Source organism: Dunckerocampus dactyliophorus, chromosome 4 (assembly GCF_027744805.1).
Source record: "Dunckerocampus dactyliophorus isolate RoL2022-P2 chromosome 4, RoL_Ddac_1.1, whole genome shotgun sequence".
NCBI lineage: Eukaryota > Metazoa > Chordata > Actinopteri > Syngnathiformes > Syngnathidae > Dunckerocampus > Dunckerocampus dactyliophorus.
This window is the reverse complement of record NC_072822.1, coordinates 11502083-11525864: the sequence shown is the minus strand read 5'-3', so window position 1 is coordinate 11525864 and position 23782 is coordinate 11502083. Positions and strand designations below refer to the sequence as shown.

The window sequence follows — 23782 nt, the reverse complement described above, 5'->3', positions numbered from 1 at the left end:
CTGCATTGAGAGGAGCCAGATGAGGTGGCTTGGGCATCTGGTCAGGATGCCTCCTGGACGCCTCCCTGGGGAGGTGTTCAGGGCAAGTCCGAATGGTAGAAGGCCTCGGGGAAGACCCAGGACACGTTGGAGAGACCATGTCTCCCAACTGGCCTGGGAACACCTTGGGATTTGCCGGGAGGAGCTGGACGAAGTGGCCGGGGAGAGGAAAATTTGGGCTTCCCTGCTTAGACTGCTGACCCCGCGACCCGAGCTCGGATAAGTGGTGGAAGATGGATGCATGGATGGATATATTTAGTCAGGGGAAAAATGATTAGACCACCGATTAGACCGATATTGTCCAAATCTCAAGTTCCGATACCGATATCAGCCGATACTTGTGTAACATCCACATATCTCCTGATCTGTTGCGAAGCTAATGGATACAGCATCAGCAATTAGCTTCTCAGCGTGGCTGTAAACAACATTGTACAACATCTGCGAAATACTTGCCTTCAGGCTTAGGCTGTGACATTTGTTTTAAAACAGAGTAGCCATTTACATTTTTTTTGACCATCTAAAAGTCCAGTGAAGAAAATCAACTGTCATAATTTTCATGTCAGCCTAGCACTCTTAGTGCAGCAGCACGCTGTATTTGTTTCCCTGCCGCACTACAAATTGCATGTAGACAGTAATTCCAGGCCATATTTCGCACCAGCAGATTTTAATGACATTTTATCTGCAGATAGATATTAAGCTGAAATTATATCCTACATACTTTTATTTTGTCCTGAAGCTCCGATCCATGAGTTTGAAAGGTTTAAAGTTGGACTTTCGAAGCACTCGTATGACTCGAGGTGGTCCAACACTATAAATCCGATACAAAATTGAAGAGGAAGACGTAATCTACCTAGCAAACATGTATACGAATGAAAATACACTCAATATCATATGAAAAAGTAGGATTTTCACGGACATCCCCACGTCCCCACCAATATTAAATGTATGCCATCCCTTTATATATACTATATTACCAATTATTTGCTCACCTGCCTTGACTCACATATAATCTTAAGTGCCATCCAAATTCCTAACCCATAGGGTTCAATATGATGTCGGCCCACCTTTTGCAGCTATTACAGCTTCAACTCTTCTGGGAAGGCTGTCCACAAGGTTGAAGAGTGTGTTTATAGGAATTTTTGACCATTCTTTCAAAAGCGCATTGGTGAGGTCACACACTGATGTTGGGCGAGAAGGCCTGGTTCAGTCTCCGCTCGAATTCATCCCAAAGGTGTTCTATCGGGTTCAGGTCAGGACTCTGTGCAGGCCAGTCAAGTTCATCCACACTAGACTCTGTCATCCATGTCTTTATGGGCCTTGCTTTGCGCACTGGTGTACAGTCATGTTGGAAGAGGAAGGGGCCCCCTCTAAACTGTTCCCACAAGGTTGGGAGCATGGAATTGTCCAACATGTTTTGGTATCCTGAAGCATTCAAAGTTCCTTTAACTTGAAAAGTATACTTTTAGAAACTTAAATGTTCCAATTGAGTCCGAAAAAGTATTAAATTAGTATACTTTTTTGTACGCTAAAAGTACATGGTACTATAGTGTACTTGCTATAATTATACTGAAGTATACTTAATAAATTGAACTTTTCTACTTTTTGCTCAGGGATAATAATGTAAAACTCAACATTTCTACTTTTTTAGATAACCTTTTATTTGTCAGTGTGGTCCTAATCCTCTTTTGTCAGGTTAAATTTTATTTTTACACACCCCTGGCTTAAGAGTTTAATGTAACAATATGTTTGCATTTGTTGCCTGAATTGTTTTTGCAACATACCCAGAGATATGTGTTCTATTTTGGTTGCCTAATTTAGTTACATAAGAGAATCAAAATATTATAAACATTTAACAGGGCATTAGTCTTGTATTGGATGTGATCGTGTACATATGCACACATGAGAGTGGTCATGCTGTCATTGTTAACCTCGTATGACGCAAATGCATGAGTGAGTGACAACATGAGGACCATGTGATCTACAAAGCAGTCTTTGCAGAGACAGATTAAAGAGCATGTCGCTCTTCTCTTGCTAAGCCACCGAGGAGCCGTGGAGTTAGATTTATGCCACTTTAAAGTGGATCAGTGTTTTGTAATGAAGGTTTTTTTCACCTCCTCCCTCTCTCTCTATCTGTGCTGCCTATTATTAGCCGCTGAGGCCTGAGTGTCGAGTGCGTGGAGGTGGATGCATCCACATGACGGTCACTGCTGCAGCTCTGCATGGCACCGACAGGCGTGACTGAGGACCATAGGAATTATTATCCGCTTGAATTAGGCGTCCCCTTTTCCTCCCTACCCCTCCCGCCCCCCACAAAATTTTAGAGTCCTCGCCCGCTTTGCCTTGAAGATGAGGTTAAATACGCGTTGTAGCCAGCAGGTGCAAAGCCGCATCCGATGGAGTCGTGCTTTGTGTCTCGTCCCTCCGCTAATCCCATGCGCCACTTCCTTGCGTTACGGTAAGGAGACACTTCCTATTAGGGGCTTGTGCTGCATGTTTGTTATTTTTATCCCTTAACGCTCATTTATTTGTTTTGCGATGGTTACTTGCAGATAAACACAGCCAAGAGTCAGTGACGGAGTGTTACATAACGCGTAATGCAGCACAGCCTCATGACTAGACAGCCTCGCTGGTGGAGGGACTGTGCGGTCCTTCTGGTAGGAAATGCAATATTTGATCATCTTCGACGTGGAGCTTTTTGTATGAGCGTCGACGCTTCCAACTATTTAAATATTATTGAATTAAAGGTGTATATGCACAGTCTATTAAAAAGGCATTTGTATGCACACAACGAGGAAGCGGCGTGTTTGTATTGAGTCACACAGGCCCAGTGCATGCAAAATGAGAGCTGCTTTTGATGGAATGACATTTCTAGTCAATGTGGCTGCAGATTGCGCAGTCAATGAATGATCTTTTTATGAATGGCTGAAAATGCATGTGGGGGTGCATCAACAAGAGTAACTTATGGCACCATCTACTAGTAAATAGTGGAAATGTTTTGTGTTTACAATGGGCAGTGGAATAGAAGAATACTTGTTTACGTCTCAGGAGCGAGAAAAGCAACTCAAATTCAGACAAAAATAGCACCATTGACAGTGACTAGCCCAACCCCTCATCCCTTTGAAAAGATTTTGCAGACCTTGTTATTCTTGCAAACATCTACTGAAGCACTACTACAATTTTCAGTGCTGCTTAAAAGAATAATGCAGCTTGAATACCAAGATGAGTGAGATCTGATGGGGGGGGGGCGGAGGAGTTACCTAGGTAACCAACCCTGACTACCTGACTCGTCAGCCACCATTTTCCGAATGCAGAATAATCAATTTATATACTGTACTAACTACACCCATTTGATGGCTTATTTATGTTCTTGGTGTCATTCATTCACTCACCACACCTGCATTGCAGGGACACCTGTAAAATGTCAACCTTTTCAAGGATTTGTCACTGTCAGACAAAACAGAGCATTGTTCACTTGTTAAAGGCAACGATTTTGACACATTGTGTATCTCAGTAGATTGTGCATGACTTGCTTTGAATTGAAACACTTTTAACAATACTAGATATAAGTCTGGGTTTGACTGGCCTATTTTGTGTGCCTGTCCCTTTAAATATGCTGTGACATCAGCCTCAAGGACAGAGTACTTGTGAATGGGCATCATGACGTCATAAGACCATTCACTCCTCACTCTGCAGTGTGTGCAAATGAGGAGTCACATTGTCTACTATCCACATTGATCCACGTTCCCATCCTGTCTGCTACAATGCACGCAACACACTTCTTTCTTTGTGTACCGACAGGTCGCATTTGACAGATTCTGATATGGACTATGAGAGGCCAAACGTTGAAACCATCAAGTGCGTGGTGGTGGGAGACAATGCCGTTGGAAAGACACGCCTTATCTGCGCCAGAGCCTGCAACGCCACACTCACACAGTACCAGCTGCTGGCAACACATGTGCCCACAGTCTGGGCCATCGACCAGTACAGAGTATGCCAGGAGGTAAGAATATAAATCTCTCCAGATTTAGACCTATTAATTTCAACATCCACACATAACTTCTCCAAGGTTTTGGAACGCTCCAGAGACGTGGTGGATGATGTCAGCGTTTCCCTTCGTCTCTGGGATACCTTTGGAGACCACCACAAGGACAGACGTTTTGCATACGGCAGGTGAGAACATTACCGCCATCTCCATCCATTAGCTATTTACCCAAGGCACTCTGTTGTTAATGATGCATTGCCATCTATTTAGGTCTGATGTGGTGGTACTGTGCTTTTCAATTGCCAACCCTAACTCGCTATACCACGTGAAGACTATGTGGTACCCTGAGATTAAACACTTCTGCCCCCGTGCGCCTGTCATCCTGGTGGGATGTCAGCTGGACCTACGCTACGCAGACCTGGAGGCAGTGAACAGGGCACGGAGGCCTTTAGCCAGGTACGAGGCACTGAAATGCGAATGCAGAGGGATCAAGTTTCGTCTTTGGATTTAAAAGAAAACATCAAAGATGATGGACCTTAAAAACAATGATGCCATAACATTACCTTGAAATTCTTTTGAAGCGTCCAATCAGATTGCTCTGGTGTCATCTCTACATGGTATATACGTACAGTATATAGAGAGGTGGCAATGGGCAAGATCTATATATGGTAACACATATCATGTATTACTGGAATATTTAGCAAACAATAAAATAAAAATCATATTGCAATACGGCAGGTCTTTCAGATGACATGTTCTGAGAGAACGCTAAGGACTGACTTCTCCCTTCACTGTTACTTTTATTTTGTTCCTACGGCTGTGGCTTTTGTGGGAACAGAATTTTTCTCGGCCAGTATTGTTAAAAAAATATATAATAATAATATATAGCCCTATATTGCCATTCACCCTGACTGGGATTCAAAGCCCAGTCCCCTGTGCCAAGCGCCGCTATTGCTAACCACTGAGCAATTCAGCTGCTGACAAAACACTATACATACAGTAAGAGTAAGAGTATTAATATTAATAAAGCAAGTGATGCTAGTAACTTCGAGCATTAGTAACTTCAGTGATCGGCAGTGCTTGTAAATTTTGAGCTCAGCCAAATGTAACTATTTTATAAGGAACGACTTTGTGATTAAATGGTTCAGACGACTCCAAACCGAAATCTGAAGCCTGACTGGTTAAAGGTAAACAGCACTTTTTTTGGAATTTTGCTTATCACCTATAATCCTTATGTGAGACATAAACATACAGTATACCGTATGTCTTTCTCTTTTCTGTGCTAAAGATATAAAAACAGATAAAAAGAGACAGCCCATTACTGCATGTGATGGGACACACCTATGCCGCCGACAAAAAACACTATTAATACACCTCCAAAAACCTCCAAAAAACAAGGTTTCATGGTGTTCGAATCTCCGCGTGGGCATTTCTGTGTGGAGTTAACATGTTCTCCATGTGCGTGCGTGGGTTTTCCAAAAACATGCATGTCAGTTTAATTGGCAACTCTAAATTGTCCATAGGTATGAATGTGAGTGTGAATGGTTGTTTGTCTATATGTGCCCTGCCATTGGCTGGTGACCAGTCCAGGGTGTACCCCGCCTCTCGCACGAAGTCAGCTGGGATAGGCTCCAGCATATTCGCAACGCTAGTGAGGATAAGTGGCATACAAAATGGATGGAGGTGTTTTGGTTTTATATACATACTGTAACCATGTAGTAACAGGTATATTCATGATAACATGTAATACAGTATTTTACCGTACTTTTGTCCTTTTAAGCATTACTGGAACTTCCTTCCTGGGCGCACTGATTTAACATAGCAACATAGAAACTAACAACTACACCTAGTATTAACTTTTCCAAACTCAAAAATAAAAACACAACAGCAGTAGCAGCAGCAGCTCCAATATGTAGCGTTACGTTTTGGTAGTGGCCTGAGGCACTGAGCTATGATGCTCTGGAGGCGAGTGTTGGGTGAAGCTGGCAAGGTGTCAGTACGCCAGTAACGTAGTAACAATGTTAATAATAATGTTGCTGTAGCTTGGTTAATATGCACGTCACATTATATGTATATGGGGCGTTGGTGGGGTTTTTTTGGTGATAGCTGATGATAACACACTACGGAACACTAGAATTTAAGTTGTTAATTGAAGTTGATGCTTCTGATTGTGTTCAGGCCAGCAGAGAAGGCTTTGCTGACCCTGACTGTACACCACTGATGTATAGTAATGTCAATGCAAGGCTCTGTCATACTTTTAACATTTTTACCTCACCAAATGGCAAACAGAGTCCTGAAGTAATGAATAAAGTAATGGAGAAGTTAAAACTGCAGGATTTATGTTTACGCTAGTCAAATATCCACAGTACAACAGGACAGACACACACCTACAGCAAAAGAGCTAATCAAAGATCCACTATATAACAAGACGGCTTTACAGTATGCCCGTCAAAGATCCTCTATATGACATGTGTCAAACTCGTGCCCTGGTGGGGCCGAGACGCTGCAGGTTCCTTCCCTCAAACTGAAGGTGTTGATCATTAAAATCACATGCTTTAGTGACTGGCTGGAAAGAAAACCTGCAGTGTCTCGCCCCTCCATGGCACAAGTTTGACACCCCTGCTCTATATGAACACTGCTCTGGTGTTTTTGGGAATTTGCTGCAAAAAATGTTATTACTTAGACTCGAGTTTTGAACTGAAGGCTGTAGGCTGGTGTAATGTCATTCCGCCAGTTGAATAGCCCTGCAATACGGTGTCACTATTCGTGTAGGGGTTCTGACTAATTTCTGTATTTTGTCTTTTCAGACCCATTAAATCCAATGAGATACTTCCCCCAGAGAGAGGCAGGGAGGTGGCCAAAGAGTTGGGAGTGCCGTATTACGAAACCAGTGTTGTCGCTCAATTCGGAGTCAAGGACGTCTTTGATAATGCTATCCGAGCTGCGCTTATCTCACGCCGCCACCTGCAGTTTTGGAAATCTCACCTCAGAAATGTACAGCGGCCTCTACTTCAGGCGCCCTTCCTGCCGCCAAAACCCCCGCCGCCCATAATCACTGTGCCGCCTCCCCCGACGACGACAGAGGAGCACCCAGTTGGTCTACTGGAGGACCCACACTGTGCTGATGTCATTCTCGTGCTGCAGGAACGACAGAAGATCTTTGCACACAAAATATACTTATCAACAGCCTCTTCAAAGTTCTATGACCTCTTTATTATGGACACACAAAATGAGGAGACTGAAAGACCTCCTCGTGGTCCTCTTTCGGGCCGAGAGCTGCTGATGCGTGCTGCTAGTTTCGACGTGTGTGAGAGCAACGACGAAGGGGACAGGGCCAACCTGAGAGCCTGCACCAGTGACGGAACTTTGAAAGACTCACAAGGAGGAAGGCGTGGACGCTTGCTTTCCTCGTGGAGTCGAGCTTTTGTCAGCATCCAGGAGGAGCTTGTGGACGATCCAATCACGTACAGTCCCAGGCCCATGACTGTAGTGCACATGGACCAGTCTATGCAGCTGGGACCTTTCCGAGCAGTGCTTCGCTACCTGTACACAGGACAGCTGGATGAGAATGAGAAGGAACTAATGCACATTGCCCATATTGCTGAGCTGTTGGAGGTCTTTGACCTGCGCATGATGGTGGCGAACATACTCAACAATGAAGCCTTCATGAACCAAGAAATCACCAAAGCCTTCCATGTACGCCGTACAAATAGAGTCAAGGAGTGCTTGGCCAAAGGAACCTTTTCTGGTAGATACAAATGTTCTTGCCTCAGCACAAGTGAGACACATCACACACTTCATATTCATCATATTGGTCCTTTGGAATTGTGAGCTTTAAGGTAAAGGTCAAATTTCACAGTGCCAGCCTGCACTTGAAAAGGCTGAGAATATCATAGATGACGCTTTATCACTCGACTCCAGTAGATTTTCTTGAGGTTTATTTCACACTTCAACTATTTACAGTTGTTCTCCTGTAACAAGTAACCTTTGAATTAAAGGGGAATAGCATCAAATTACTACTCATTACTACACAGCTTGTAACTTAGGAACAATAATAGTTGTTACATACCCGTGGTCACTCCGGTCTTCAATCGCTATCATTTCAATGATATTTCAGTAAATTTAAGTACATTTGCCATCATAATTTGTATCAGGGATTTGAAAGACATGCACTTTTAGAATCATAATCGGTGTAAGAATTGTCGCACTGATGAATACACACACAGTCATGTACAGTCATGTGAGGGGCGGTGATACCAAACACACAGCTGCCCTACAGGTGACAATGCTAGTTAATAGTGTTATGTCTGCTGTTTGAACCACTGTCTCACCTTTGCCCTGCAGATGTAGTTTTTAAGTTAGATGATGGAACGATCATGGCCCACAAGCCTCTACTCATCTCAAGTTGTGACTGGATGGCAGCTATGTTTGGTGGACCCTTTGTTGAGAGTTGCACCAAAGAGGTGAGTGAGAAATGTGCTATAAAAAAGGCCCTTTATGGCTCATGTGTTTATTTATTAAAAAATAGCATCATTCATTCGTCTATGATGTTAACTGTGACTCAGAGAAAGCATGATTTGAATGTAATTACTGCCTAATGGAATAGCACACACCACTGGAGCAAATTTCAATGCCTAAGAAGTAGAACAGCACTCAACTGTGTGGTCTGTGTACAAAGTGTAATTTAATTAGAGGATTGCAAATGTGTTGTAATAGAATTACTCCAGCTTCTGTGGTTCAGCTGTTAGAAAAAGGATGGATTTATGTGTGTGGTTCAGAATGTGAGGTTGAAAAAGTGTGTGAAATCACTGTTGCGTGTCCAAGGTGCTGTTCCCTAACACCACTCGCAGCTGTATGAGGGCTGTGCTTGAGTATCTCTATACGGGGCGCTTCTGTTCTCGATCTGACCTGGATGCAATGGAGCTTATTGTTCTTGCCAATCGTCTTTGTCTCCCCCACTTGGTTGCACTCACAGGTAGTACATTTGTTTACTCATTGCCGTACTAGTTATATAAATGGCCATTGTTTTATTGCACATTGTTCCTGTGTTTTTTTTAAAACATTTCTTTCAGAGCTCTACACAGTAACAGTACTTACAGAAGCTGCCATGATGGGGGCTGACATTGATGGAGATGTGCTGGTCTATCTGGACATGGCCCAGGTACTGACTCGCCCCGAGCATTTGTAGTGTCTTACTGCAGGAAGTAGGACAATAAGTGTTGTGTTTATTTCCTGATAGTTTCACGGTGCCCAGCAACTAACTGGCTGGTGCCTTCACCACATCTGCACCAACTACAACAGTGTTTGCCGCAAGTTCCCCAGAGACATGAAGGCTAAATCAACAGGTAACCTAGTGCTGATGGGTATAAACCACCAAACATATTCCTCTCCGAATGCCACAGAAAAGCAATACAATGTACAACCACAATGAGAATTTGAATTTAGCTGCATTGGATCTCATTAGATTATGCAGGTGTAAATAATGTTATGACTGCTAAGTCAGTATTGGTTTACAAGTTCTCTGCAGGTCAATGGCCAAAGCACACGATCCATTCATTCACACTATGGTTCATTCACGTTATTGATTTTAAAAGTTGACCCAAATGTATATTACATACATAACAATAATAATAATAATAATAATATTAATGGAATGGAAGATAAATCTTGACAACACTGCTTTGACTGATAGGTTCCAGGATATTAGCATCAATAAACGTCTTAAGGTTAATTGGTGGTGTAGTGGTTCACAGAGCGAACTTTCATGTAGGTGGCACAGGTCAGTTCCTATCCTTCCTGATTTCCTGAAATGTTTCATATCATCAAACTAATTTAAATATTAGTCAGTGACAACACAACTGAACACAAAATGCAGTTTTAAATGAAACTTTTTATTATTAAGGGAGAAAAAAAATCCAAACCTACATGGCCCTGTGTGAAAAAGCGATTGCCCCCTAAACCTAATAACTGGTTGGGCCACCCTTAGCAGCAACAACTGCAATCAAGTGTTTGCAATAACTTGCAATGAGTCTCTCACAGCGCTGTGAAGGAATTTTGGCCCACTCATCTTTGCAGAATTGTTGTACTTCAGCCACATTGGAGGGTTTTCCAGCATGAATCGGATTTTTAAGGTCATGCCACAGCATCTCAATAGGATTCAGGTCAGGATTTTGCTAGGCCACTCCAAAGTCTTCATTTTGTTTTCTTCAGCTATTCAAAGGTGGACTTGCTGATCTGTTTTGGATCATTCGTTCGTTACAGCTTGAGGTCACGAACAGATGGTCGGACATTCTCCTTCAGGATTTTTTTGATACATAGAATTTCATGGTTCCATTTATCACAGCAAGTCTTCCATGTCCTGAAGCAACAAAACAGCCATCATCCATCACACTACCACCACCATATTTTACTGTTGGTAAGATGTTCTTTTTCTGAAATGCGCCGTTACTTTTACGGCAGATGTAATGGGACACACACCTTCCAAAAAGTTCGACTTATGTCTCGTCAGACGACAGAGTATTTTCCCAAAGGTCTTGGGGATTATCAAGGTACCGTAAAGCACGGTGTATAAACCGCACCTGTGTATTAACCGCACCCCCATTTTCAGGCTCATGGCGGGGAAAAAAAATTTTTTAGTTCATAAATGCTTGCCAACTTTTTCATCTCAAATCAACATGCGTAAAGGTACTAAGCAATTTCAAAAAGAAGAATAAAGAAGAAACCTGAACTTCGGCATCTAGATCTTTAATATTATGGCTAAGCACAGATTAATAATAGTGATAATAATAATAATAAATCAAAATAAAGAAATTTGCAATTTTCAGAGATGTTTTGATATCTTATCTTTCACTGCTTCTCTTTTTCTCTATTATGTTATTGCATTGCTTCAGTGTGAATTTGAATAAACTCTAACGTTGTATTGTATTTTACAACTGCAATGTTTTAATGGAAGCTTAGGTTAGCTTCAGTGTATATAGAGATCGTTTCACTGTGTGAAAATACAGACAGCCGTCAGATAAGTTAGTTGCATACACAAGCATTTTCAGCAACTGTACAGCAGAGGGCGCTAAAGTCAAAGCAACTGTCTGACCCACAGACGGCTATTCTAAAATGGACTTCTCGTCAATTTCTGCGTCTGGTCACAGACCTGTCATCGTGTATAAATCGCACCCCGATTTTTTGCTTCTTACCAGTGGAAAAAAGTGCGGTTTATACACGGTACTTTACGGTATTTTCTGGCAAAATTGAGACGAGCCTTAATGTTCTTTTTGTTCAGCTGTGGTTTTTGTCTTGGAACTCTGCCATTCAGGCCGTTTTTGCCCAGTGTATTTCTTATGGTGGAGTCATGAACGCTGACCTTGACTGAGGCAAGTGAGGCCTGCAGTTCTTTGGATGTTGTTGTGGTGTCTTTTGTGACCTCTTAGATGAGTCGTCACTTTTTCACAAGGGCCAATAAAAAGTTTCATTTAAAAACTGCATTTTGTGTTCAGTTGTGTAGTCATTGACTAAATTAGTTTGATTATCTGAAACATTTAAGTATGACAAACATGGGGCGAACACTTTTTCACACCAGTGTATATATATGCTCTTGTACTAGAGCTAGTTTCTGTTATATAAGCAATCCATGTCTGTGGGTAGAAGAATCACTCCTCTGCATTTTTGATGACCGAAATGTGTCTCTGTGCTGCTGCTAGTCAGAGTATTCAGGAAACTGTTAAAATGACTGTCACCATTGAAATATTGTTGTAACATTACAACACATCTAAATAGGAACAACAAGCTAAACAAGTCTTTCACAGGTTTTACATTTAGTAAAATGTATTTTATTGATTCAATGCTATGCTTACATAAAAGGTTAAAAAAAAAAGACGTAGAGGTGCCGTCACACCAACCTTGTTCCATTCGGTTGAATCAAATCCTGGAGTATTTATTCCATTATTTCCAATGCAGAGAACCAAGACTATTTTGAGAAACACCGCTGGCCACCGGTATGGTACCTGAAGGAGGACGATCACTTCCAAAGAGCACGAAAAGAGCGTGACAAGGAGGACTATCTGTACCAGAGGCGCCAGTGTAAACGCAAGTGGCTCTTCTGGAACCTTCCGTCATCCCCTAACTCAAACTCGTCGTCTTCTGGTTCATCTGCTGTCATCTGAGCAAAGGCCGTGAGAATGGAGGAGCTTTGTGAGTATGTGGATGTGAGGACATACTGTACAACTGTGCTGCCGATTGTTCAGCTATGCAGGTTCTCCTAATCTGCTTTGTTTGTCTCATTTGAAGGTGTTTTTTTAGGGGTGTACAGGACTCAACTGTCAGTGACATACAGTAAACCCTGCTGGGTAATGGCACAGTGGAACACTTCCTATTGATACTTCACATTTGTGATCATAATCATCATCATCTAGCCTGAACTGATAACCAAGTGCTGCTTATCAGCTGCAACAACCAGCAATTCAACACAGTTGACTTGAGTCTCAGAGATATAGCACTTTGCCCTTAAGTCTTTGTACAATCTACACGCTCACTAACAGAGTACAGTCTGTCATCAACATCAATAGGACCACCTGACATGAGTCACTTGATAACCACACTTACCAGAAGTATGACCCTATTGGCAAGTGTTACTTTTGTGTTTATGTTGAATGTTTCGTTCACATTGCAAAGCTAAAAGTGAGTCAGTATTTACTAGAATGATCTTGTCATCCACGATCACAAAAGGGCTTTAGTTTACATGTCCTGAGACACAGGCGGACCCAAATGATGGAAATTATTGGTGTTCTCTGTAAAATGATATCAAAATGAGAGCAGACAAAATCACTATAATCACTCGAGATGGGCATAGTAATGAATGCCTTGTTATGTTTTTATTTTTGCATTTTGAAGCAATTGATTTCAAATGGAGTGCACTATTCGGCTCCAAACAGCAGAGGTGCTGCTTGCTAGTTTGCAATCTGAAAAGGAGAATTAACCTGCATAGTTCTTTAATTAATAAAGATTATTCTTGAAGTAAAGATATCTGTGGAAAAACACGCTTTCCATCAAAGTCAGAGGTGTCCAATCTTTTTCGAGTACCGCATACTGAAAAAGTTTGATATTTTTTAATTTTGTAAACATGCTAAAACCAATTCAACATAAATATGCTAAAAAGTTATATAGAGAAAACAACCTGTATCTCATCTTGGTTTTATAGCTTTATAGGTGATACAGCTTATTATTAGTAGTATTATTAGTCAACCTTTACTCATTTTAATATGCCTTTTTGCTGTTGTTTTCTTGTTCAATTGTGTTTTATAATGTGCCACGGGCCAATAAAAAACAAGCTGCGTGCCGCAAATGGCCCCCAGGGTGTACTCTGAACACCTCCGATTTAAGTAAAACATCTAAGACTACGAAAAAATTATCACATTCATTGTTATTTTTCCCCATAGCCAATCAAGGAAATATCGTCAAATGCCCATCCTGATTTGTCAGTAGTGATTTTGCTGAGGGTGCCCGACATAGCTGGCTTAATATTCTTTACACACGTTTTAACCTTGACACAAGAACATTAAATGCAGTATGGTGTTGTCAAAAGCTCCAGCAAATATAAACAGAATTTAGGAAGCTATATAAAAAAGGCTACCAAGTAATTTGTCACATCTTGCACTTGCACTTATGTTGACCGTATGTATGTTGAGTGTGTGTGTGTGTGTGTGTGTGTGGTTGGGGGGGGGGGGCTTCAGCATTGTTATTGTTTGTAAACGTGATGTTTAAAGGAATAAGGGAACACTGTAAATTGTACAGAATGTCAGATGAACTGCCTTGTTGTGCAGTTGTCTTATACTGTATTGTGCACTGCAGGCAGTGAGCAGCAGAACAGCACACTATGACATGTCGGAATATAGACCTGACTGCTCAGACTGTAGGTTTACGTGCAGGTACTTTGCGGAAAATAACTCAATGATTCATTTTTATTGGCCTCCAGTTACACTACTATTACTACTCTACAGTATACTAACAGTATTGTTGTTTAAATTAGAATTAGATTGCAACACATTTATAAAAAGATTACATGATAGAAATGTATGAAACATCCATAAAACACATTTTTAGGAATGATGTATGAGTCCCAACATTTGTTCGAGAAGTACAATTTTATTAATATTTTGAGTTTTAAAGAGCATCAGATGGTGTTATGATTGAAATTACTTTTTAAAACAGAAGTCCTTCTTGTATTAACTTGGGACCTAATTGAGCCCCTTAATGAGAAATAGATTAATGCTATTTGCCATCATTTCAAGTATAAACTATTGATAAGTGGTGGTGCTACTAAATCGACACAAATTCCAGAACCTCATTCCACTTGACACATTGATGCTCTACAAACAAAAGCATGTATCTCCAATCAAAATTATAACAAACAACAAAAAATGCTTTTGTTTTAAGCAGCACATTCACAAAATTTTGAGATACATGAAGCATGTAAAGTGCAAATGTGACTCTACAAATCAGCAGAAGGATATGTTTTGTTTTCCTGTGGTGTGATTCATAAACATGCATTTCATACCTCAGTGCATTGCTTTTAGAGAATCTTCTGCTGATGTTTTTGCATCAATGACACCCCGCGCCTTAATGTACAGTATCGTGTATGGTATTGAATGTAATGTAGCGTCAATGTGGGTATCAGTGTTCATATTTCATCATGTGGATGTAAAGGAATTGGTGCACAGACTGAGTGCTGTAGTTTGAACATAATGGTTTCGGTATTTTTTTTTTTTGCTGAAAACACAGCAAATGGATTACGTTAAATAAGATCATCAATTTGCAGCATTAGCCATCTAATGAATGCAGGGATCTCTAATGTGTTTATCCGTTTTAAGGCAAAATTATTCAAAGGTGTCACCATGGGAAATTTGACTGGTCAGAGTCAAAATTGTAAATAACAAGAGCAAGCAAAGTGAGCGACTGCATAGTTTAACAAGCTGTTTTTTCTACTATGCATTGTGAAATTTCTGACTTTGACACTACAAATTTGCACTGCTTTGTAGCGCCAGGTTCTAGTCAAATGACATAAAATGGTATATTAACATCATTAGATATTACAAAGGTGTATTAGGGCTACACTGAAGAAAAACAAAAAAAATAAAGTTGAAATTTTGCAGTCATAAATACATGTCAGCATTAGCAATGTTGACAGTCACTAGTCAGCTTTATTGTCATCAAATGACAACATTTTTTCTCATAACATCTCGGCTTTTCTTTACTTTATTGTTTTAAGATTAGGACCTTTTGTCGAGAAAATGCAACTTTTAAAAAAAAATACTCATAAGATTATGAATTTTCTGGGAAAAAATTACTTTTTTTCTTGTCATATTATGAAAAAGTGAAATTTTATTGTTGTACGATTATGAGTATTTTTTTTTAATCTAAACATACAATTTTATACAACTAAATAGAACTTTTCTGTAAAATACAACTTATTTATCTTGTTTAAAAAATACACTTTATTTTCATAAGAGTACGACTTCTCGAAAAAATGCAACTTCTTTCTAACAATGCTTTTTTTCTCAAAAAAAGTATGAATTCATTGTTATAAGATTACGATTTTTTTCTTGTAAATTCTTTTTTTTTTTAGAGTTTGTGTTCTCATGGGATTCTTATTTTTACAAAATATGCCTTTTTTTTGTTTTCAGTGTGACCCTAATACTCCTAAAGATTTGTAGATAATATCAGGTAAAGAAAAAAAAGATCAGCAAATACATCACAATGAAGATCCTACTAGGGCCCTGTTCATGTATTTGGGTGCTAATAATACTGTATTACCGCTGCAGAGAAGCACAAACCAAAGGGAGCTTTAGCAGCACCAGGAATATAAATATGTATATGCTGCACAATCACTACTGCATAGATTTAAGAGGCCTTGTTCCAAAATTCTGAAAATTCAACTGAAAAAATGAATAAATAAAAGAACATGAATGTTTTTTCAGTGTTCAAAGCCTCTGTGACATTTTCCTGAGTCATCAGGTGGTTTTGTTTTTCAAAAGCTATTTGTATTGTTTCATGGAATTCTGTAGCATGTGTTCTTGAAAATGTGTAAATAATTTACTAAATAAAAAGACTTAAGGAGCATAAATTGTAGCCTTGGTCACGTGGTATCGGGTTTTATTTAAAGCTCCGGAGTGGCGCCATTCGAAGCCTGCTTGGAAAGTTTGCCAACCAGCATGGTGACGTCTGGCACAAGAAGAAGCAGCTGCAACGCGATGGTATGACGGATAATGTCTCGCTGTAATGAAAGTTGGGGCGAATTTTAAGTTTGTAAAGTGAAATACACGTAAAATGTACTAGAGTAAAGGTATGAAGATAAGGATAGATTATAACTTCCGTTATATTACCATTGTCAACAAGCTAAAGTACGTGTTTAGGCTCAATAAAATGACCCCCCAAGGCAAATATTGTCGTATTATTACTATGTAAGTATGAATGTGACGCGTAGTTTAGTTAGTGTAAAAAAATATAGTCGCGAAATACTGTTTGTGTCCAAGATATTTCCTGTTACTGTTTGTCTGAAACCGATGTACGCACATTAACTTGACACAAGCTAGCAATGGCAAGCAAGTGACATCAGATGATACACAAGGTAGCTTAGTAGTTTAACGCACTGTAACCCACTAAAATAAAGATAATCGCTTTCATACATTTAACGACTAGTTAGCCTAATGGTGTTGAAAAGGTGAACAGTATTGTCGTGATTGCATGCGTGTGATTAACAGACTACTGCCTTTTTCAGGTCATGCTGCCCCTCATGCTGGTCATATGTGGCTATATGTGGGGGTCTCACCAGGTGGAGGCCCCAGCAGACACCCTGGGCTCCGAGGATTCTTCTTTTTGCTTGTAAGGAGTAGAAAGTGAAAAGTCACAGGTTGCCTGCAAATGTGGAAAAGAGTAGGACATAACGTGATAAACTCTTGTTTAGAAAACACTTATTGCTTGGTGGTTCTACTACTGCAAACGACAACCATTTTAATACGTTTAAACTAATACCTCTCTAACAGTGTCAAAACCATTTACACTAATGTTGTTACAGTAAGCTATACATTCAATGACAGTTAACGTTAGTAGCTAACCTTGGCCAAATTGCTATGGCAACAAACATAAGTAGTGAACGTGGTGTGCCTGGTGTCTTACATAAGCAAAGCAGGAAGAGGCGGGACATAATACCTGCAGTACGTTTGAATGTTGGTTTTCTGCTAGGCAGCTGGAGGAACCTGCTGCAAAGTCCTTTTAACTGTTCCAGTGTAGCTAATTTTGTGGCTCAGGTGTGTTTATGTATCATATGGATCATATACTGTATTTGACCATTATTTATTTGCCTAAAAAAGACTCAAAAAGACATGTCGTCTTACGTGTAGTAGTACTGAGAGTACCGAACTACAAGTGTGGATGAGTTATCACACAAAGGTCTTAAACATGAAAAAATATAAATTTTTGCTTTTACGAAAATGTCCCTTGAAAAAGAGAGGGTCGTCTTATATTCAGTCTTCTAGTCGCATCATTATGGTATGAAAGATATCTAAGTGTGGCACTTCTCTTTATTAAAGTGGTGGTCTGGAGGTAATCTACCCAAAGCTGGACATAGACAGGTGCCTGATTGTTCCAAAGGATATAAGAAAGAAGATCAGCACGGTTTGGGGAGCTCCACTTGTTAAATTGGCTTCAGCCGATAAGGTAAGAGATATGTGGAACTTATGAAGAACAAATGTCTTAGAGGGAAAATTTACATTACAGTATAGTGCCAAAGAGTAAACAATGTGTAAATTGTCAATATAAGAGCATGCAAGGGCAAACTTGAGTCTAGTTAGTTTAAAAACTTGAACAAACCTGTTTTTTGGGTGGGTTTTTTTGCCTTGTAAACAATACTTTCCATCTATCGTTTTTCTATACCCTCATTAGGGTCATTGGTAAATTGGAGCCTATCCCAGCGGACTTTGGGTGAAAACCAGGGTACAGACTGGGCTGGTCACGAGTCAATCACAGAGCATATATAGACAACCATTCTTATTCATGGCCAATTTAGAGTCTCCAATTAACATGCATTGTTTTAGGAATGTAAAATGTGTACACTCATCTTTTTGACAGCAGAGTGCACTCATGTATCACTAGCTGCCACAAAATTACCTCCTGTAATCCAATTTTACTGATTGACTGTAGTACTGTATTACACCAGTATGTGGTGGTAGCGCTTCCATCAAAGTTGGCTCAATGGACTGTGATGGCTTTTCGTCATTTGAAGTTTGTCACATGGAGAATCGGTGATTTAGGTCTGCGTTATTTGAATACTTTTGAGTAGATAGTTGCATCCATATGTAGTCATTAGACCAGTTTTAGTCCAATACAATTATCAAGGTGTTAATTTTTTTTTCAAATAAATACAAAGAGATATGCAGCATAGTTCATAAAATGTAGAACAAGATGAAAAGGTGACTAGATGTATTATTATTTGGTATCTGACATGCTTCAATTATTGTAGCTTTTTGTTTGGGGTGTTAAAATTACTGGAAAATATTGACTTTTGTTAAGTTGATAGTAAAGTATATCAGCTGATGATGAAATATTTTACACCACATAAATAGACCATTCTTGCTATGGCTGCTGTTAAAATGCTTATTTCAGGTGATGAGCCTATTGAGAGAGTTTAAAGCACTATACTGAAGTTGACAATAGGCTCACATTACTGTAAGCGAACACAAAAATGTAATGAAAAGCTAACTTGCTTTAGGAGCTACTCTATGAATTCAACAGCCAAGCAGTCTTGTTTGAACATTATATATTGCCCAAACCTCCATTTGATGTATGGTGGTATTTCCTCTAAGGCTGTCTGGCCTGATTCACTGTTCTGGCCAGAATCTTGTGGCAGACAGTAAAACAGATTACATGTAGGATTCAATCAATACAAACTTTATTTTCCTTGTTTTTAAAATGTAATTCTCCCGTTTTCCTGACACTCGAGCAAATTGGTGCTGTTGAGGGTCTGAGATTGTTGCTGGTGCTGTTGGTCTGCCAGTCAGTCCACCACGCTTTCTGTCACGATGCCACATTGCCGGTGCCGCTGCTATTCTGTGCCACTCAGCCTTTAGAACCTGTGGCAGTGATACAGAATAGTGGTTGCTCACGCTCAAATCCACCCACTGTAACACCCACTTTATTACTGCGAAGTGAGGCATGCCTGTTGAGTAATTGTAATGGACTGCAATGGGCAGTAGGCCTATAAACACAATTTAGAGCAGGGATGCCCAAAGTGAAGCCTGGGGGCCATTTTACGTCCCATGGCTTGTTTTCTTTATTGGCCCCGTGTACATTGTAGAAATAAAATTAAACCAAAAAAAAACAGCACAAATGGGAAAAAGAGAGCAAAAAGGCACAATGTAAAGAAAGTCCTTGATTTTTCAGTATGCAGCCCTCTTGTGGAAATAGTTTGGACACTCTTAGTCTTGTGGATTTACTTTGTCTTTGGCTTTTTTGGGGGGCAGGAGTATCAGTGTCAACTAGGACAAATATGATGCATCCTGAGGCCTGTACTACGATTACTAGGATTTTTGTTAAAAATATATTTACGTCCAGCCATCCATTTTCTATACCGTTTGTCCTCACTAGGGCATATGCTGGAGCCTATCCCAGCTGTATTCGGGCAAGAGGCAGGTAATGTGTATGTATGTAAACATTTATTTAAATGTTTTTTTCTCAGTTCTCTTTCTCAGCAGAAAACACAGCATTCACCCTAAGTCGGTTATGATTTACAAAATGTGATAAAACAGGTAAAATGTATTGCATACATGTACCACTGTTTAAAAAAAGCCCACAGTTTTTACATACGTATTTATTTTTACTGCTTAACTGCTCTTATCTTTTCGTCAAGCGCTGAGATTGTGCGCTTTGTTTGGCGGCCTGTGAATGCACCGTAGTTGCTGTGAGACGCATACATTTTTATTTTTGTTAGGTACATCTATGTCTATGTCATTTAACTGTGCAACTTACCACTTTGAATATTATTTTTAAATTTCATTTTTATTTGCTCCCACGTTCTCCTGACACCAGCCGGGTTGCAACAGAAACAATAAAACACAAATGGTCAGTAATGTATTGCAGTTCATATGTACAGTAGGCCTATGCCTTTGTTTGTGATGTGGCAAACGTACGCATTCACGTAGGCGGCGGTTTTCTGCCAGCCTTCTCTCTTGCATTTAGCAGCTGCAACCATGTTTCTGTTCGCACGTATAATATCTTTATATTTTTCATACTTAATATAATAGATCAGGACCAGGGTGTACCCTGCTTCTCGCCCATAGTCAGCTGGGCGGCTCCAGCATATCCCCGCGACCCTAGTGAAGACAAGTGGCTTAGCAAAAGGATGGATGGGTGGATGGATGGATGGATGGATGGATGGATAATATAATACATTGTTCTTCCTGAGTGAAGTGAACTGCTCTGTTGTTGTTACTTTGCTCATGTTTGTGATTGGTCATGTGCTGCTAACACGCCTGTTACGTGAACATGCTCATGACAAGGGTAGAAAATCCTTACTTAACTAATTTAGCCAGCTCTGTAGTACTGCTTATCTTGCATCTTCAATGTTTGGCTTGGTTAAACCGGAAAACAAAGAAGACACACTGGATAACTTAAACTTGTTTTGTAGTACAGGCCTCTGGCCTGGACAATAATAAAAGAAGAATGGCATGTACACTGGAAAATATGTGCTGCAGTTTAAAGCCTTTGAGTTAAGAGACTCACCTCCCAAGCACAAGCAGTATTCTCTGCACGTTTGTCTGTGAATTGTTAAGGTTGCAACATTTTTTTTACACTTCTTTGTACACTTGTGTGACAGTTAAGAATGTTAAAAAAATATTGTCTGAGCTGTTTGTTAGACCTGTTTGTAGTATTTTGCCTTCTAGGTCACTGACTGCACATGAGAAGGCCAAGAAATGTGTATTTTTACCATTCCCTGAACATGAACCCCACATTTAATCAAGGGCAAGCAAAATACACCCATGAAAAGTTTACGTTTTTATGTGAGATATACTACTGTCCCAGATGAAGTCGTAAAGGTATCTACATGCATTAGGTTGAAACAACACAGGAAATTTGGTCCAACACAAGTTTTGACACTAAAAACTGTAACCAAAAGTCCCATTCTAAGACATGGGGGCTTTCAAAGGCGTCTCTTTCTTTTTGCTTGACATTTCTTGCATCTAGTGGATGGAATAAGGTTTTAAACCATACATGTGATTAGAGCTTCCTCAATATGATCTCTTGAGCTTCCTTCTGTTTCTAATAGCTGTTTCTTCCACATTTTCTTTCTGTCTTTTTCTTTCCACTGTGAATGATTTTTATGCTTTGCTAAAACATGTGGGGGCGTTGGGAGAGGATTTAAATGTGACGATCCCCCCCTCTTATTTTTGTGTGTTTTGTTTTGGTGAATCTCGGCGTTCTCTTCTGCGAGCCTCTGATGACGACAGGGCAGCTTTAAGCCTGGCAGTGCCCACGGCAGCCTGCCGTCTCCATGCTGCCCACTCTCCCCCGTGTTTGGCATGCCAGAGAAGCGAGGGTGGGGTTCCTCTTGAGCAGACCCTGTCATTCACAGGAAAGCCTACATGTCCGTCCATGTAGGATTCCTGAGAGGCCCCTATGTTGGGAATTTTAAGAGCACAATGATTGCAAGTTTATTGGACTGTGTGGCTTTCATTCAACTGGAGTAGATATTCAAATGACCAGACAACACTTTTTCTACAGCCTTCATATGATGACAACAAGTGAATCATGTGTTGTAATGTGGCTTCTATAGATGAAATTAACGTAATCAATTTAGATTTCTTCCCAGCTAATGCTCCCTTTTTGTTGTTGATAACGTGTTAAAATGGCCCTCCAACAACTTCATACTATACCTGACATGATTCCTTCTGTGCTGCTGGTTGACTTCTAAGTTGTTCAAATTTGAACTTTTTTTTTCCATGACATAGAAAGGAATATGAATTATTAAAAAAATAATTAGATCCAGGCGCACCTATTGGGTGGCAGTGTCTCAGGGGGTAGAGCAGGTCATCCAGAAACCAAAAGGTCGGTGGCTCATACTTCATACCGCGTTTCCTCCATTTCAGTCACTGTTGTTGTTTCCGTGCAAATTGACATCAGAGTTTCCGTGGGTTTGCCACAGAGCCACAGATGTAGATTACCACCACCAGTGTGACTGTGAGTATTCTGAAAGGCACTACATAAATCCAGTCCATTGTTATTATGATTATTACTTTTGTTAGCACTTATTACATGTACTGTATGCTGTGTTATGTTGTCCATGCTATGCTGTATTATAAAAATTAGAGTGTACTTAGGGTAAATGAGATGGGTTTCTTGCGAAAACCCCCCCCAGCATATTTTCAGAGTGAATATGCGTGAATAGGCAGGTTCCCCAAAATAATCAAAAATGTAATTTTCTTTAGAAGAAATCACTGACTATGCAGGGGAGTGAATGCCAAACCGCAAATAGGTGGGGATCTAGTTTTTGAAATGAGTAAATTAGCTTAGATATTTACAGCATGGTACCACCTATTTTGGTTATGAAATACATTAATGGTGCTAAAATTTGCCAACATAGTTCAGAGGTAATAAAGACGTGTCTCTTTTGGAAATAAAAGCGTGAACCTGTGCCTCCTGATGATATTATGCAGTTGTCACACGAGGAGTCTCATCTTTTCAGTTCATATACATTGACAGCAAGCTCTGTTCAAACAGCAATTCATTATATGCATGGGAAATACAACTGCCGCTGTGAATACTTAGACAAACATGCAAGATTAAATTTCTATTTATAAGTAGGCACAGAAACGTAACATTTACTGGGGAATCATTGTCATATCGCTAGAAAACTGCTCAACTTGGCACAGTAAGACCTTTCCTTAATATGATCTTTCTAGTAACGAGATATACAGTTTGAGACTGAAATATCATTTTTCACTTTGCCTTTGTAATTTTAAGCATTGTGTACTTTATTTAAACCTAGCCTTACATTTTTCTTTATTTTGAATATTCAAGGTAGATCTCAGAGTCCAAATCTAAACTTTCTTTTAGTTCCATAGTTTGTAGAATAACTGATGTAGACTCGCTGCAAAACTTTTAGGAAGGATTACTGCGGTGCTTATGCTTAAAACTAGGTTAATTTATTTTTCTCCCTCTTGACAGCTTCTTTTCTTTTCAAACCAAGTAATCCTGAAGTTAAGTGATCATACGAAGTTTACTTTAAGAAGACACAGATGCTTGGCTTAGTGGCATTTTGCCCAAAATGTTTTGTTGCTTCTCATTCGTGGTCCGGCCCAGGGTTTAGTTACACTTGTGTCCCAATCCTCTGATTCACCTTCTTTAAGAACAGCTTCAGGGCTGCTCATTATGCTTAACTCTCCATAATGCCATTCCCTTCATCTCCCCAGTGGTCTTATTGTCTTAACTCTGGATGGAGAGACTGCAGTGTAAGGAAACAGGTTAATACAGATTTGACACATGAAATAAGATGTTGAGGCTTTCTTTGTAAGTTTTCCATGGAGCAAGGAGTCTTCTAACTTGTTCTGTTTTTAATTTTGTAGTACTTTTTGACATCATGGGTGCTGCTAGCAATGAGTTCTGTTGATGCGTTGATGATTAATGTGAGGGCAGGTGATGGTAAAATTGCACTCCTTCACTCTCTCCGCATTCTATAGTTTAGAAGCAGAGCAAATGATATGCAAATTTGTTGGTAATCCC

The 23782-nt window shown here is 40.0% G+C and overlaps 2 protein-coding genes across 4 annotated transcripts in view; both read left to right on the top strand.

The window, feature by feature from the left end:
• Positions 1–2117: 2117 nt before the first annotated feature.
• Positions 2118–16114, top strand: LOC129180180 (rho-related BTB domain-containing protein 2-like). Of its 2 annotated transcripts, none has more exons than XM_054774362.1 (11): positions 2118–2494; positions 3838–4039; positions 4106–4209; positions 4292–4477; positions 6829–7769; positions 8366–8484; positions 8846–8996; positions 9094–9182; positions 9261–9366; positions 11972–12205; positions 12302–16114. In XM_054774362.1, exons 1-10 carry the CDS (start codon positions 2433–2435, stop codon positions 12175–12177), a joined length of 2166 nt encoding a protein of 721 aa, XP_054630337.1. In that variant the 5' UTR covers positions 2118–2432; the 3' UTR covers positions 12178–12205; positions 12302–16114. The 2 variants fall into 2 exon arrangements, with proteins under 2 accessions (XP_054630337.1, XP_054630339.1); XM_054774364.1 differs by adding an exon at positions 2589–2693 and having other exon boundaries at positions 2119–2494; positions 11972–16114.
• A 66-nt stretch (positions 16115–16180) lies between these two features.
• Positions 16181–23782, top strand: part of LOC129180181 (phosphatidylethanolamine-binding protein 4) — a 70711-nt gene continuing 63109 nt past the window's right edge. Inside the window, exons 1-3 of one of the 2 annotated variants that reach the window (XM_054774365.1) lie at positions 16181–16263; positions 16788–16891; positions 17599–17725. In XM_054774365.1, the coding sequence (XP_054630340.1) occupies positions 16222–16263; positions 16788–16891; positions 17599–17725 (273 nt within the window). In that variant the 5' untranslated portion in view covers positions 16181–16221. Of the gene's footprint in view, positions 16264–16593; positions 16638–16787; positions 16892–17598; positions 17726–23782 lie in introns of those variants that run through there. The other variant, XM_054774366.1, reaches the window with a different exon arrangement.